We start from the raw sequence: 12,153 nt of genomic DNA, 5'->3' as shown, positions 1-12,153 counted from the left end.
GGCGGGGCGCGTACACCGGAAATACAAGGGTTACAGCGGCCCCAAAAAGTCCCAACCAGGGAGATTTCCCATCAATTTAAATTATTCACTCACTTTAATTTCTCCTGCTTCAATGGCGTACACCTCGGGATGTTGTGTATTACTGGCATGTAGATAAATATAGCACCCCCCCTTCAATAGTACTGTAACCTCCAATCCATACAATGTGCGCCTGCAGTTCACCAATAAATGTATTTATTTACCAGTTATTTACTTTTATATAGCACATACATAACTTTGCAGCGCTTTATAGAGAATACAGTATTTGACCATTCACCTCAGTCCCTGCCCCAGTGGAGCTTACAATCTATATTCTCTATCACATGTACACGCACACACTTACATTAACCCAGTGTTCATAATAGCACCCAGCACCTGTCACAACCCGTGCCGTTCCTCTTTCCTGCCTGGGGTGTTGCTCTCTACCCTGGTGCTTCTAGCACACTCTGGTCTGTATCTCAGCAATATGTTGCATCAGCTGACTGTGCTAGAAGCATCAGAGCAGAGAGCGACACCCCAGGCAGGAAATAGGAACTGCACGGGGTTGTGCCAGGTGCAGGGTGCTAGAATGAACACTAGTAACCTACCATTATATTTTTGGATGGTGGGAGGAGACCAGAGTGCCCAGAGGAAACAAACGCAAGTACGGGTAGAATATACACTCATCACAGTCAGGGCCATGGTGGGAATCACACCCACGACCTCAGTAACCATGGTAACCATTACGCCATCCTTGCTGCCCAAATTGATCACCCCCCCAGTGGTAAGACACTTAAGCTGGTGCTTGGTCATTGGTTGCTTTTTAATTCAGGGTACCCCAACAACCAATTGGAGACCAGTAGGTGGGGGTGACGGAACCAATGGGTGGCACAATCCAATCACAGGACAGTGGCACCAAGGAGTAGCAAGCACATCATGGAGACTGTATTTTATATTGGCCAAGCGTAATAGGGTAATACTTTATACTGGTCCTGGGACGGCGGCCGTATGTATTATATAGTGATATCTGTAGCATTATAATCTGTATATTTGAAGTATATGCCGATTATAGGAGTTTCAGCTGCAGCTCTGTCCACTGAAATATTGTGCAGAACCAGCCGTTGCGTCCAAGGCACCAGTTTTGGGGTTTGGGATTTTGGGCATTACTAAATAGTCTACACCACCGGGAGGAAGCTTTTTATTTGTGCGAGTATCACAGCCGGCCGCGGATACCCCCAATCAGGCCGCAACTCACATTTGAGGACAGGAGAATAAAAAGCTAAGAATTCACTGCAATACCACCACATGCAAAAAAACAAAACCAAGCGCCCCTTCCCCATACTGTGACAACAGAGACCCCGGGGACAGCTAACGTGCAGCAAACCATTATGGTTTCCTCCTAATGCACAATCCAACAGATCATTAACAGCCTAATGAAGACACGATGTAAGCCACTGACAAAGCAAATTCCTCAGCTGCACCCTCTGTATAACTCTGAGTGGAGGTAATAGGGTGAAGGTCACATTGAGTTAAAAATACATCTGGTGCCAGGGAGGAGAGCAGCCAACCAGCAAAGCGTGGGAGATGCCTTCTCACTGCTCAGCAGCAGAGGACATAAGCCAGCCCCAGTACTGTGCTCATTGGACCGAGAGTATCGCTCGCAGAAGACGAGGTGCTTCATGAGGCTCCGAACACCCGGTCAAGAGAGGGGGTCATCGTTGACAAACTCGTGGTCACAAATAAGCCACCAAAATATTTAATTAACCTATTTAACATGCATTCGGTGCGGTGTATTGAGCATTCCTGGTCTAGGAGGAGATCGGATTTGCTGCATTAGTCACGCACATAAAAAGAACATTTAAACAATGACTAATGGGTCTGCAAATTTGTTTCATGAACAGATCGGTGACCCCAGTTTAACTTTTTATTGTTACTGGCCTACCCGAGGCCCCTGCTCTTTGGGCCTGATTCAGAGCCGGACGCAATTAGCGCTCGCTCGTCCAGATAATAGGGGTGGCTATTCAAATGAACCGTTCGCTGTTTGCGGCCTGTTCACGCCTCTAGGTCTGAACGAGCGAACAAAACTTGCGGTCGTTTTTTGGGAAACTACGCCCCCTGGCCGCTCGCATCCTACGTCATGTCCGCTATTTATTAGATTAATCGAGTACATCGACCAGCGTATGAACTGCTCGCTATTCTTGTGGTTGGTTTTTCCTACCGCAATCTTGCGAGCAGTTCTGGCTATAAAATAACCCAGTGACGTGGTCAGTGACGCTGCTGTATTAATTATGCACACCCATAAAACGCCCGTTTTGACCTTTAAGCAAGCCTGCGTTCGGATCTCCACTCCCCGTTTTCAAGCACCTTCCCCTGTTACCACCCACATACGCCTCCTCCTGTCACTCAAATTATCAGGCATTCGCTATTTTGCGAGCACATGAATTTCGACCGCACTGACTGGTTCGCGCATGCGTATAACGATCCGTACGCATGCGCAGTTGGGCAAACATCGCTCGGAGCGAACGAGCGGCCGCTTACGATTTGCTCTGAATCAGGCCCTTTGTGCAATCGTCAGCATAAGACACAGCCATGGGCAGCGACTGAGTGAGCTCTGTAACAGTACGGCGATGAGAGAAAACGGCTTCTTACCTTTCCGAAATCCCGAACGTCAAAGAGATCGAAGGGGTCGAAGAGCTCACAGTTCCTTAAGCCAAACTTGTCGTGGCAAACTTTCAAAAATGTCCGGATATTCTTCAGGCACAAGAACTGGAAAGAAGAAAAAAAAAAGGAAAATGAACATAAAATATTACAAGTATACATTTCCCAAAACAACTATCATTTTGCGATTTATTTCTAGATGAACTTATCGCCAATTTGTGGTGGCTTCTCACCAATCTACCTGTGAACTGAAAATTTCACGGTGTATCAATACAATATAAAAAGGCAAAAGGTTTATCAATTCCCAGCGTGTTTGGGCCCAAAAGTTATACGGACAATACTATTAATATAGCAAAATACCCTGCGTGTCCTTTCAAATTCCAGACTTAAACATACCGAGAAGGGGCGACTTTTCCAAGCCTCCACTTAGGTCCATATCCAATTTGCCCCGAACACTGTTAGGGCGCTAATTGACCTCCGCGATTGGCGAAAAACGGGGATTTTTTTATATATTTTTTTCTCCCTATCCTATTAAATTGGGCGAAATAAGATAGTTCGCCCGTTAACACATAGGAACTGCGATAAGCTCGCGGACCTATGTGTTCTCGCCCTTTTTTGCCCAAAAAAAACGTCACTTATCGTGGATTATTTTTCGGGACACATCAGCTCCCGAAAAAAAAAAAAAACCCTGATGAGTGCCGTTGTCAGGTCCGACTTCGGGGCTAATTGGATAGCCCCGGGCGAGTTAATTATCCGCAGTAATTTACACCGGCTAATTGGATATGGCCCTTAGTACGTAAACCCCAAGGGGTCTATTTATTAGGTGATGTTTTGCGGCATAAATATTTTTTATCTAACGGTGATAAAAGCAATGTTTAAACTGTGAAAAATATTTTCAAATACTGATGCATTAAATGACGTTGTAACGCAATCGCAATGCCTTCGCCGATGTTTGTCAGCCATAGTGCACCGGGGGGGGGGGCGCAAAGGAGGGATATTTGCTAAACAATCTGTAACATCAAGTTAATTCGGCAAACTGCTGTAATGAGGGGGCTTTCAACCTGTTGAACTACAACTTCCAGAATACTCTACCGGCCAATAAGGGAGTAGAGTAGCACTACCCAAATCCTAGCAGTCTCGGGCAACACCCAAATACTCAACATCTACAGGTTTATAAAAGCCGCGTATAAACAAAAGCACAAATCCGCTATATAAAATCACAAGAGCAACAACAGGCAGCCGGGATTTCCTGATGGTTCACAGGTGAAAAAGCAAATTAAATGGCATTTATGAAATTTGAAAAATGCACAAAGGAACGACAGGTAAGGCACCATAAATGTAATGAATGTACAGGAAACAGGAAACAGAAAAAAAATAAATGAGTTTGATCGGCTGACCTGCTGGGAAGGGGGTGATTTCTACATTTTAGAATTTAAGAGAAATACGCACACACACCCCCCTCCTCCCAAACCCATCCCCTCCTCCTGTTGACACACTGAAATTCTTGAGCTCAAGAGCTGCAGAGAGAATGAATAATTCAAGGCTTGGAAATGACCAGCAGGTAACATAAAATCTTCTCTTCTGGAGGGCAGCGAGCGGCGGAAAACCGGCGCAAGAGTCAGTAGATGATCTTCCAACACGGACTTGCTAGTGCCAAAATCACATCAAACGTCCTATCTCAAATCACTCAATTAAATAAGGCTTCATTGTTTCGGTCACATCAGATAAGAGGCAGAGACACCTATTATCGAGGCCATCATTCTCTCGGATATTAAATGGAGAGAGAAAATGAATCTCTGAAATATTAAGTTATAGACTGTAACATGAGGGAAAAAAAAAAAGCAAATCTTTACAAAAGTCCACTAAGCCCCATAATTGTAATTTTCAGATATGAATAATAGAGGGTCAGTGTTACCCCGACAATCCACTACAGCCCCTCCGTTACAGACAGTTCAAGCCCTCACCTACATCCTTATGGAACAGGCCAAAAAGCTGAATGTGCAGTCATTTGAGCTGCTGTGACATCATTAGCCCTGCCCCTATGTATGAACGCACCAAATCCAATGTGCATTGTTCACAACAAGACTGCCAGTAATGCTAGGCCTGCTCTGATGGAGAAGCAACTCTCTAATACAGACAGGGCATGTTCGACCAGTGTGGTCGAACAGGGACGCCACCCCATAAAGGGCGTACCCCTCCCAGCCATTCCCGATTTCAACGGGACACTCCCGTTTTGGGGCACTGCCATGCTGTTCACCCGTGGGATGATGTGTTCCGCAGGCGGTCAGCAGGCTGGGCGGCCCCGAAGAATGGCATCCATTCAGTGCATGGAGAGCCAGCTACTGACGTAGTGCAGAGCTCACCCCCAGCCTGACGTTAAATGGGAGGCGTGCCATACGGTCATGCCCCCCAATAGCGTAATTTAGGGGGGTGGCCTAAGGGAATTGGGCCACAGCTCCTTTCCGGTCGCTTGGGGCGTCCGTGGCCCTCGCTGCACGGGGCGCGGTACCTGCTGGAGCCAGCCCTGAATACAGGGCAGTCATCCAACCGGTGTGCCTGTACAAGTTTATTTTTTGTGGCAATTGCATTACAACTTCTGTTTCATGTAACTTTATATTTGAAAGTCTGGTGAGGAATCTATTGAAGCCAAAAAAAGTGTCTTCTTCTGTCGGGTGTTAGACAACGCGGGGACGTCTCCCACGGAGGACAAGCTGTAATAAAGAGGAACTAAAGCTGCCCACACACACCAGACCAACTTTCCTCCAACCATCCAACTAACCCTCCTCCTAGCGACTGATCCTAACCCTCCTCCTAGTGCCTAAACCTAACCCTCCCCCTAGTGCCTAATCCTAACCCTCCTCCTAGTGCCAAACCCCTAACCCGCCTCCTAGTGCCTAACCCTCCTCCTAGTGCCTAATCCTAACCCTCCTCCTAGTGCCTAATCCTAACCCTCCTCCTAGTGCCTAATCCTAACCCTCTTCCTAGTGCCTAACCCCTAACCCTCCTCCTAGTGCCTAATCCTAACCCTCCTCCTAGTGCCTAACCCCCCACCCTCCTCCTAGTGCCTAACCCCTAACCCTCCTCCTATTGCCTAACCCCTAACCCTCCTCCTAGTGCCTAACCCCTAACCCTCCTCCTAGTGCCTAACCCCTAACCCTCCTCCTAGTGCCTAACCCCTAACCCTCCTCCTAGTGCCTAATCCTAACCCTCCTCCTAGTGCCTAACCCCCCACCCTCCTCCTAGTGCCTAACCCCTAACCCTCCTCCTAGTGCCTAACCCCTAACCCTCCTCCTAGTGCCTAACCCCTAACCCTCCTCCTAGTGCCTAACCCCTAACCCTCCTCCTAGTGCCTAATCCTAACCCTCCTCCTAGTGCCTAACCCCCCACCCTCCTCCTAGTGCCTAACCCCCCACCCTCCTCCTAGTGCCTAACCCCTAACCCTCCTCCTAGTGCCTAACCCCTAACCCTCCTCCTAGTGCCTAACCCCTAACCCTCCTCCTAGTGCCTAACCCCTAACCCTCCTCCTAGTGCCTAACCCCTAACCCTCCTCCTAGTGCCTAACCCCCCACCCTCCTCCTAGTGCCTAACCCCTAACCCTCCTCCTAGTGCCTAACCCCTAACCCTCCTCCTAGTGCCTAATCCTAACACTCCTCCTTGTGCCTAACCCCTAACCCTCCTCCTAGTGCCTAACCCCTAACCCTCCTCCTAGTGCCTAACCCCTAACCCTCCTCCTATTGCCTAACCCCTAACCCTCCTCCTATTGCCTAACCCCTAACCCTCCTCCTATTGCCTAACCCCTAACCCTCCTCCTATTGCCTAACCCCTAACCCTCCTCCTAGTGCCTAACCCTCCTCCTAGTGCCTAACCCCTAACCCTCCTCCTAGTGCCTAACCCCTAACCCTCCTCCTAGTGCCTAACCCTCCTCCTGGTGTCTACCCCTAACCCGCCTCCTAGTGCCTAACCCCTAACCCGCCTCCTAGTGCCTAACCCCTAACCCGCCTCCTAGTGCCTAACCCTCCTCCTAGTGCCTAATCTTAACCCTCCTCCTAGTGCTTAACCCTCCTCCTAGTGCCTAATCCTAACCCTCCTCCTAGTGCCTAACCCCCCACCCTCCTCCTAGTGCCTAACCCCCCAACCTCCTCCTAGTGCCTAACCCCCCAACCTCCTCCTAGTGCCTAACTCCTAACCCTCCTCCTAGTGCCTAATCCTCCTTAGTGCCTAACCCCTAACCCTCCTCCTAGTGCCTAACCCTCCTCCTAGTGCCTAACTCCTAACCCTCCTCCTAGTGCCTAACCCCTAACCCTCCTCCTAGTGCCTAACCCCTAACCCTCCTTAGTGCCTAACCCCTAACCCTTCTCCAAGTGCCTAACCCCTAACCCTCCTCCTAGTGCCTAACCCCTAACCCTCCTCCTAGTGCCTAACCCCTAACCCTCCTCCTAGTGCCTAACCCTCCTCCTAGTGCCTAACCCCTAACCATCCTCCTAGTGCCTAACCCCTAACCCTCCTCCTAGTGCCTAACCCCTAACCCTCCTCCTAGTGCCTAACCCTCCTCCTAGTGCCTAACCCCTAACCCTCCTCCTAGTGCCTAACCCCTAACCCTCCTCCTAGTGCCTAACCCCTAACCCTCCTTCTAGTGCCTACCCCTAACCCTGCTCCCAGTGTCTACCCCTAACCCTCCTCCTAGTGCCAAACCCCTAACCCTCCTCCTAGTGCAAAGCCCCTAACCCTCCTCCTAGTGCCTAACCCCTAACCTGCCTCCAAGTGACTAACCCTCCTCCTAGTGCCTAATCCTAACCCTCCTCCTAGTGACTAACCCTCCTCCTAGTGCCTAATCCTAACCCTCCTCCTAGTGCCTAACCCCCCACCCTCCTCCTAGTGCCTAACCCTCCTCCTAGTGCCTAACCCCTAACCCGCCTCCTAGTGACTAACCCTCCTCCTAGTGCCTAACCCCTAACCCTCCTCCTAGTGCCTAACCCCCCACCCTCCTCCTAGTGCCTAACCCTCCTCCTAGTGCCTAACCCCTAACCCTCCTCCTAGTGCCTAACCCCTAACCCTCCTCCTAGTGACTAACCCTCCTCCTAGTGCCTAATCCTAACCCTCATCCTAGTGCCTAACCCTCCTCCTAGTGCCTAATCCTAACCCTCCTCCTAGTGCCTAACCCCCCACCCTCCTCCTAGTGCCTAACCCCCCACCCTCCTCCTAGTGACTAACCCTCCTCCTAGTGCCTAACCCCTAACCCTCCTCCTAGTGCCTAACCCCTAACCATCCTCCTAGTGACTAACCCTCCTCCTAGTGCCTAATCCTAACCCTCCTCCTAGTGCCTAACCCCCCACCCTCCTCCTAGTGCCTAACCCTCCTCCTAGTGCCTAACCCTCCTCCTAGTGCCTAACCCCTAACCCTCCTCCTAGTGTCTAACCCCTAAACCCCCTAGTGCTTAACCCCTAACCCCCCCTAGTGCCTAACCCCTAACCTAGTCCCTTGCCCATAACCCCCCTAGTGCCTAACCCTCCCCCATAGTGCCTAACCCCGAAATGCAGGCATGCCAGGGTGTTTGAATGCCATTACAGGGGCATGCACAAATAATCCCCTGCGATGGCTTACGGAGCCTGAGGCCTGATGGCGTGTGATGAGGTTAGCAATTCCTGAGTAAGGTCAGAGCTTGTGCAAGTGTGCGTAAGGCTGCGATGGTACTCTATTGTACCGATGGTCTTGCTAAACATTACAGATTTGCGTAAGGTAAAGTCCTTATGTTATGTGGCGACGGCATAGCGATCGCAATGGATTAGCATACTATTGCAGTAAGACTACGTGCGTCATCGCTATTGCAATTCCCAGTTGCGATCGGTAGTGATTCAGGCCCACAGTTCAAATACAAGCGGACACGCTAGAAGTGACAAAAGGCGCACTCTCCAGATCATGCACCCCGATACAAGAGAGCAGAGAGCGCGCCACGTGACGATTCGCAGGATAATTATTTGCTCTGAAAGGGACTATTGGAAATCAGGGAAAAATTATCTTGTGAGGAACACAGTTCAGGAGAGCGCACAGAACCGATGTACGGCGACGGCATGTTCGGGTGCGAGCAGGACTTTACTGAAGGAGTAGTTGCTGCTTAGAACACTAGACCAGCTGATGCCGCCACAGATGGACACTGGACCTCCCAAGTTAATGGTTTTACTTGTGCTTAATAGGATATTACACAAAGTCAACATTGATTTTTGTAGATCTAGTTTAAAGGTTTGGAGTCTTATCCTGCCCAATGTAACCATTGCCTTCCACCGTTCTCACAACCAAGACGCATATTCCGATCACTAACCTGGATTAAAAACACATTAATTTAGAGAGCTTTTCCCAGATCAGTAAGTCCTTGAATTTATTCACAACTCTGAGAAAATCAACACAAGAACAGAGATGGCACTAATCCGATAATCTTTCCAGCAGTAGGGGCCAGGAGAGACGGGAGCGGGAGGGGCATTAACTGCGCCGAGACCCAGCCCAACGCCACTTACACCATATCTTTAATGAGCGAATGTATAAACCAGACACAAACACTGGATATAATGAGACTCAGTTCTGGGATGACTGGTTCATCGTTATACATTGTTCAGATGAGACACAGACAATGTGGAAGACAAGCTGAGTAATCGCAGCAAAATTAAATCGCTATTTCTTGCTGACATGCTGGGCGAAACCTGAGGCTTATGAATGGCAACATTCCATGTAAGAGCACCAATAGTCACAGTTATAAGGAGAAGCTTCCTTTCTAAAAAGAGTTCAATCGTCATCTCTTTCTTGCCTGGGGTGAGCCCAACTTTTGTGCCATTCAGATGGCCTGAATAATCACAGCAGCACAGAGTATATCAGGAGAGGAGTGATGTATTAGTGAGGACAGGGCTGCATGTGACAGGGACAGTGACATGATGTGAGGAGGGAAATAGAGGCAGCAGGAAGCCAAGGATTGAGTTATATAGTGGGAGGAGCAGGGTCCCCAGCAGCACAGAGTATATCAGGAGATGTGTGATGTATTAGTGAGGACAGGGCTGCATGTGACAGGGGCAGTGACATGATGTGAGGAGGGGAATGGAGGCAGCAGGAAGCCACAGGCTGAGTTATGTGAGGGGAGGAATAATGAACTAGTGGCATATCTGAGAATGCAATCACTGTTATATCCCCAGTAATATCCCTGGCTTGCAGTGATTTGATCATTTGAATCTCATGCCTGTATCTGATGTGTAGCGGTAGCCGGTGTGCTGTAATAAGGGGGTGGGTTGAGCAAAACACCAAAACCACATAACGCGGCAAGTCATGCCTTACTTCAGCGCAGAGAAACGGTGCTCTAAGATGACCGATATATCTTTCGTTCACAGACATACCCAGCGATGCACCATAGATATATACGGGTGATATGTCCATCGGTGCGTACCCAGCTTTAGACTTAGGGCTCGATCCAATTAGGTACGAAGGAGGCGAGTGGCTGTTGTAACGGCGTAAAATTCACCCCACCCAAGCCCGATCTAACCCCTACAGGGCTGTGAACCAAAACATGCGAGTGCGGTGGTACCATAAGTGCAGCATACAACCGCACTTACTTGCGCCGCAAGGAACTCTCTCCTAATTTCATCGAGCCCATTGACTGGAAGCTCATATAGGCCTTGCGCCATCTTTACCTCCATCTTATTGTAGGTTATTGATAAGTATCATCCTCCCCTTAACGTACAGTAAGTAATATGTTGACCCTTTATTTATAAAGTATAATTAAGATTGCTGAAACACCTGTGAGGTATCAATGGAAATGCGTGGCGTGAGCTTATGGAAACAAACGGTTAGGTGCGCCATTGTGTCATTACTGGTCACTGACGACATACATGTCAGCAAAAAACACCCAGACACAAAAATGCTAGAAAAAAACAGAAGAAACTGAACTTTGGTACAATAAAGACGGACAAGTGACACACGACTCAAATGTCCCCGAACTCGTCAAGCAGGAAGAAGAGTAAGAAATGATCCGATTACTGGAAATCTTTACGCCGAGCAATGAGGCAGCAGAAATAAGCATTCCACAACCAGAAAAAAGACACGTACTGATATTCTTATGTAATGGAACCTCAGCTTCCCCGCTGTACAATTGTGCTACTGTCTATGGGGCTCTGCCCACCCTACAAATCCTTTGCACATGCCATGGTTTCCATTTCACTTTAGGCCATATTCGGCCCTAATCTGCAAAGTTGCTGTAAAAGGGGTTAAATCCTATCGCGCTGCTGCCCGAGCTTCGCACTCTGCAACAAAGCGGTGAATTAACCCAGGAATCCCAAGCAGCCGAGCACAATATTTATAGGGGAAGGGAAGTGACTCCTTATGTCTCCAGCCTACGAGATCCTCTTTTCCACTGGATGACGGGTTTTTCTTAGGAAGGCCCACACACCAGACTTGGCTGGAATCCACAATGGCTCAGCGCCCAGGCTTACTGTACATCGCTCATCCTGCTTCCGACACCAGCACTAACTCCATCTTGGAAGTCTGGTTGCTAAGCTACAACCCCGACAAAGGGGTCTGAGGAAGCATCGCGGATAAACACCCACATAACAAGTCTGCAGTGAGCTGTAGATCTGAGTTTATATCTGCATACAGATCTGTGGTATGTTTCAGTCCTGGTGCAGCGTACAAACACTACATGAACACACACTCGTTTATCTGTATACCAATATTATAAAGCAGGGAGCGAAGTCACTGCCCTGAAGAGCTGACAATCTATTTAGTAGAGGTGAGGCATAAAATAGTAGATAAAAGCTGCAACGTGCATGTTGATTGATGCGTTGAGTTTACACCCCCCCCAAAAAAGTAATCAGAGATGGCAGCTAGAAAAATGATCTTTGTAGGCCGACTGTCTCCTATGGGGGAAGATTAGTTCCTATTGCCACTTGTTTTACATAAGAACGCTTTAGAAAAATCCACTTATTCTGACATTACGGACATTAAGCTGAAATGAGAGAGACCTGCCCCATGAATGTAGCTCATCACAGACGCTAAAGTCTAATAAGACATGACGTACGGACAAAAACATTTACGTGGTACAAAATAAAAACCAACAAGGGGATTTTTTTTTTTTATTGTGTTTTTTGTTTTGTTTGAATACATTGGGCCTGATTCAGACCCGTTCACTATCTGCGTATGCTCGCTGGATGCGTATGCAAATTTGTCAAGCAAATCGCTCGCCAAGGCATAAGCACGCCCAAGGGAAGCGATCGCTCGCCAAGGCATAAGCACGCCCACCATGTCTTAGCAATCGGCCACTTTGTGTATGCGTACGCCCATCGCACAGGCAGAGCCGCCCACCAGCAACACGTCATCTCCAGGAAGTGTATTAAAAAACATTGGTACATCGAGCACCATCGGATGTGAACGCAGTGCTTGAGATAGCTTTACCCTACCGCAAGCACTGCGAGGACATCTGTGTAAAAAAAAAAAGGCAAGTGACAT

General features: G+C 48.7%; 1 protein-coding gene across 8 annotated transcripts in view; it reads right to left on the bottom strand.

Annotated features, from left to right (window-relative positions):
- VAV2 (vav guanine nucleotide exchange factor 2) overlaps nt 1–12,153 on the bottom strand; it is a 189,332-nt gene that overhangs the window by 144,867 nt on the left and 32,312 nt on the right. For all 8 annotated transcript variants that reach the window (XM_088453537.1, XM_088453541.1, XM_088453544.1 and 5 more), the window contains exon 2: nt 2,668–2,784. In XM_088453537.1, coding sequence (XP_088309663.1) covers nt 2,668–2,784 — 117 coding nt within the window. The remainder of the gene's footprint in view (nt 1–2,667; nt 2,785–12,153) is intronic.

This window comes from Taudactylus pleione, unplaced genomic scaffold (assembly GCF_031769625.1).
Source record: "Taudactylus pleione unplaced genomic scaffold, aTauple2 ptg000583l, whole genome shotgun sequence".
Classification (NCBI taxonomy): Eukaryota; Metazoa; Chordata; class Amphibia; order Anura; family Myobatrachidae; genus Taudactylus; species Taudactylus pleione.
This window is presented reverse-complemented; position numbering and strand designations above follow the sequence as displayed.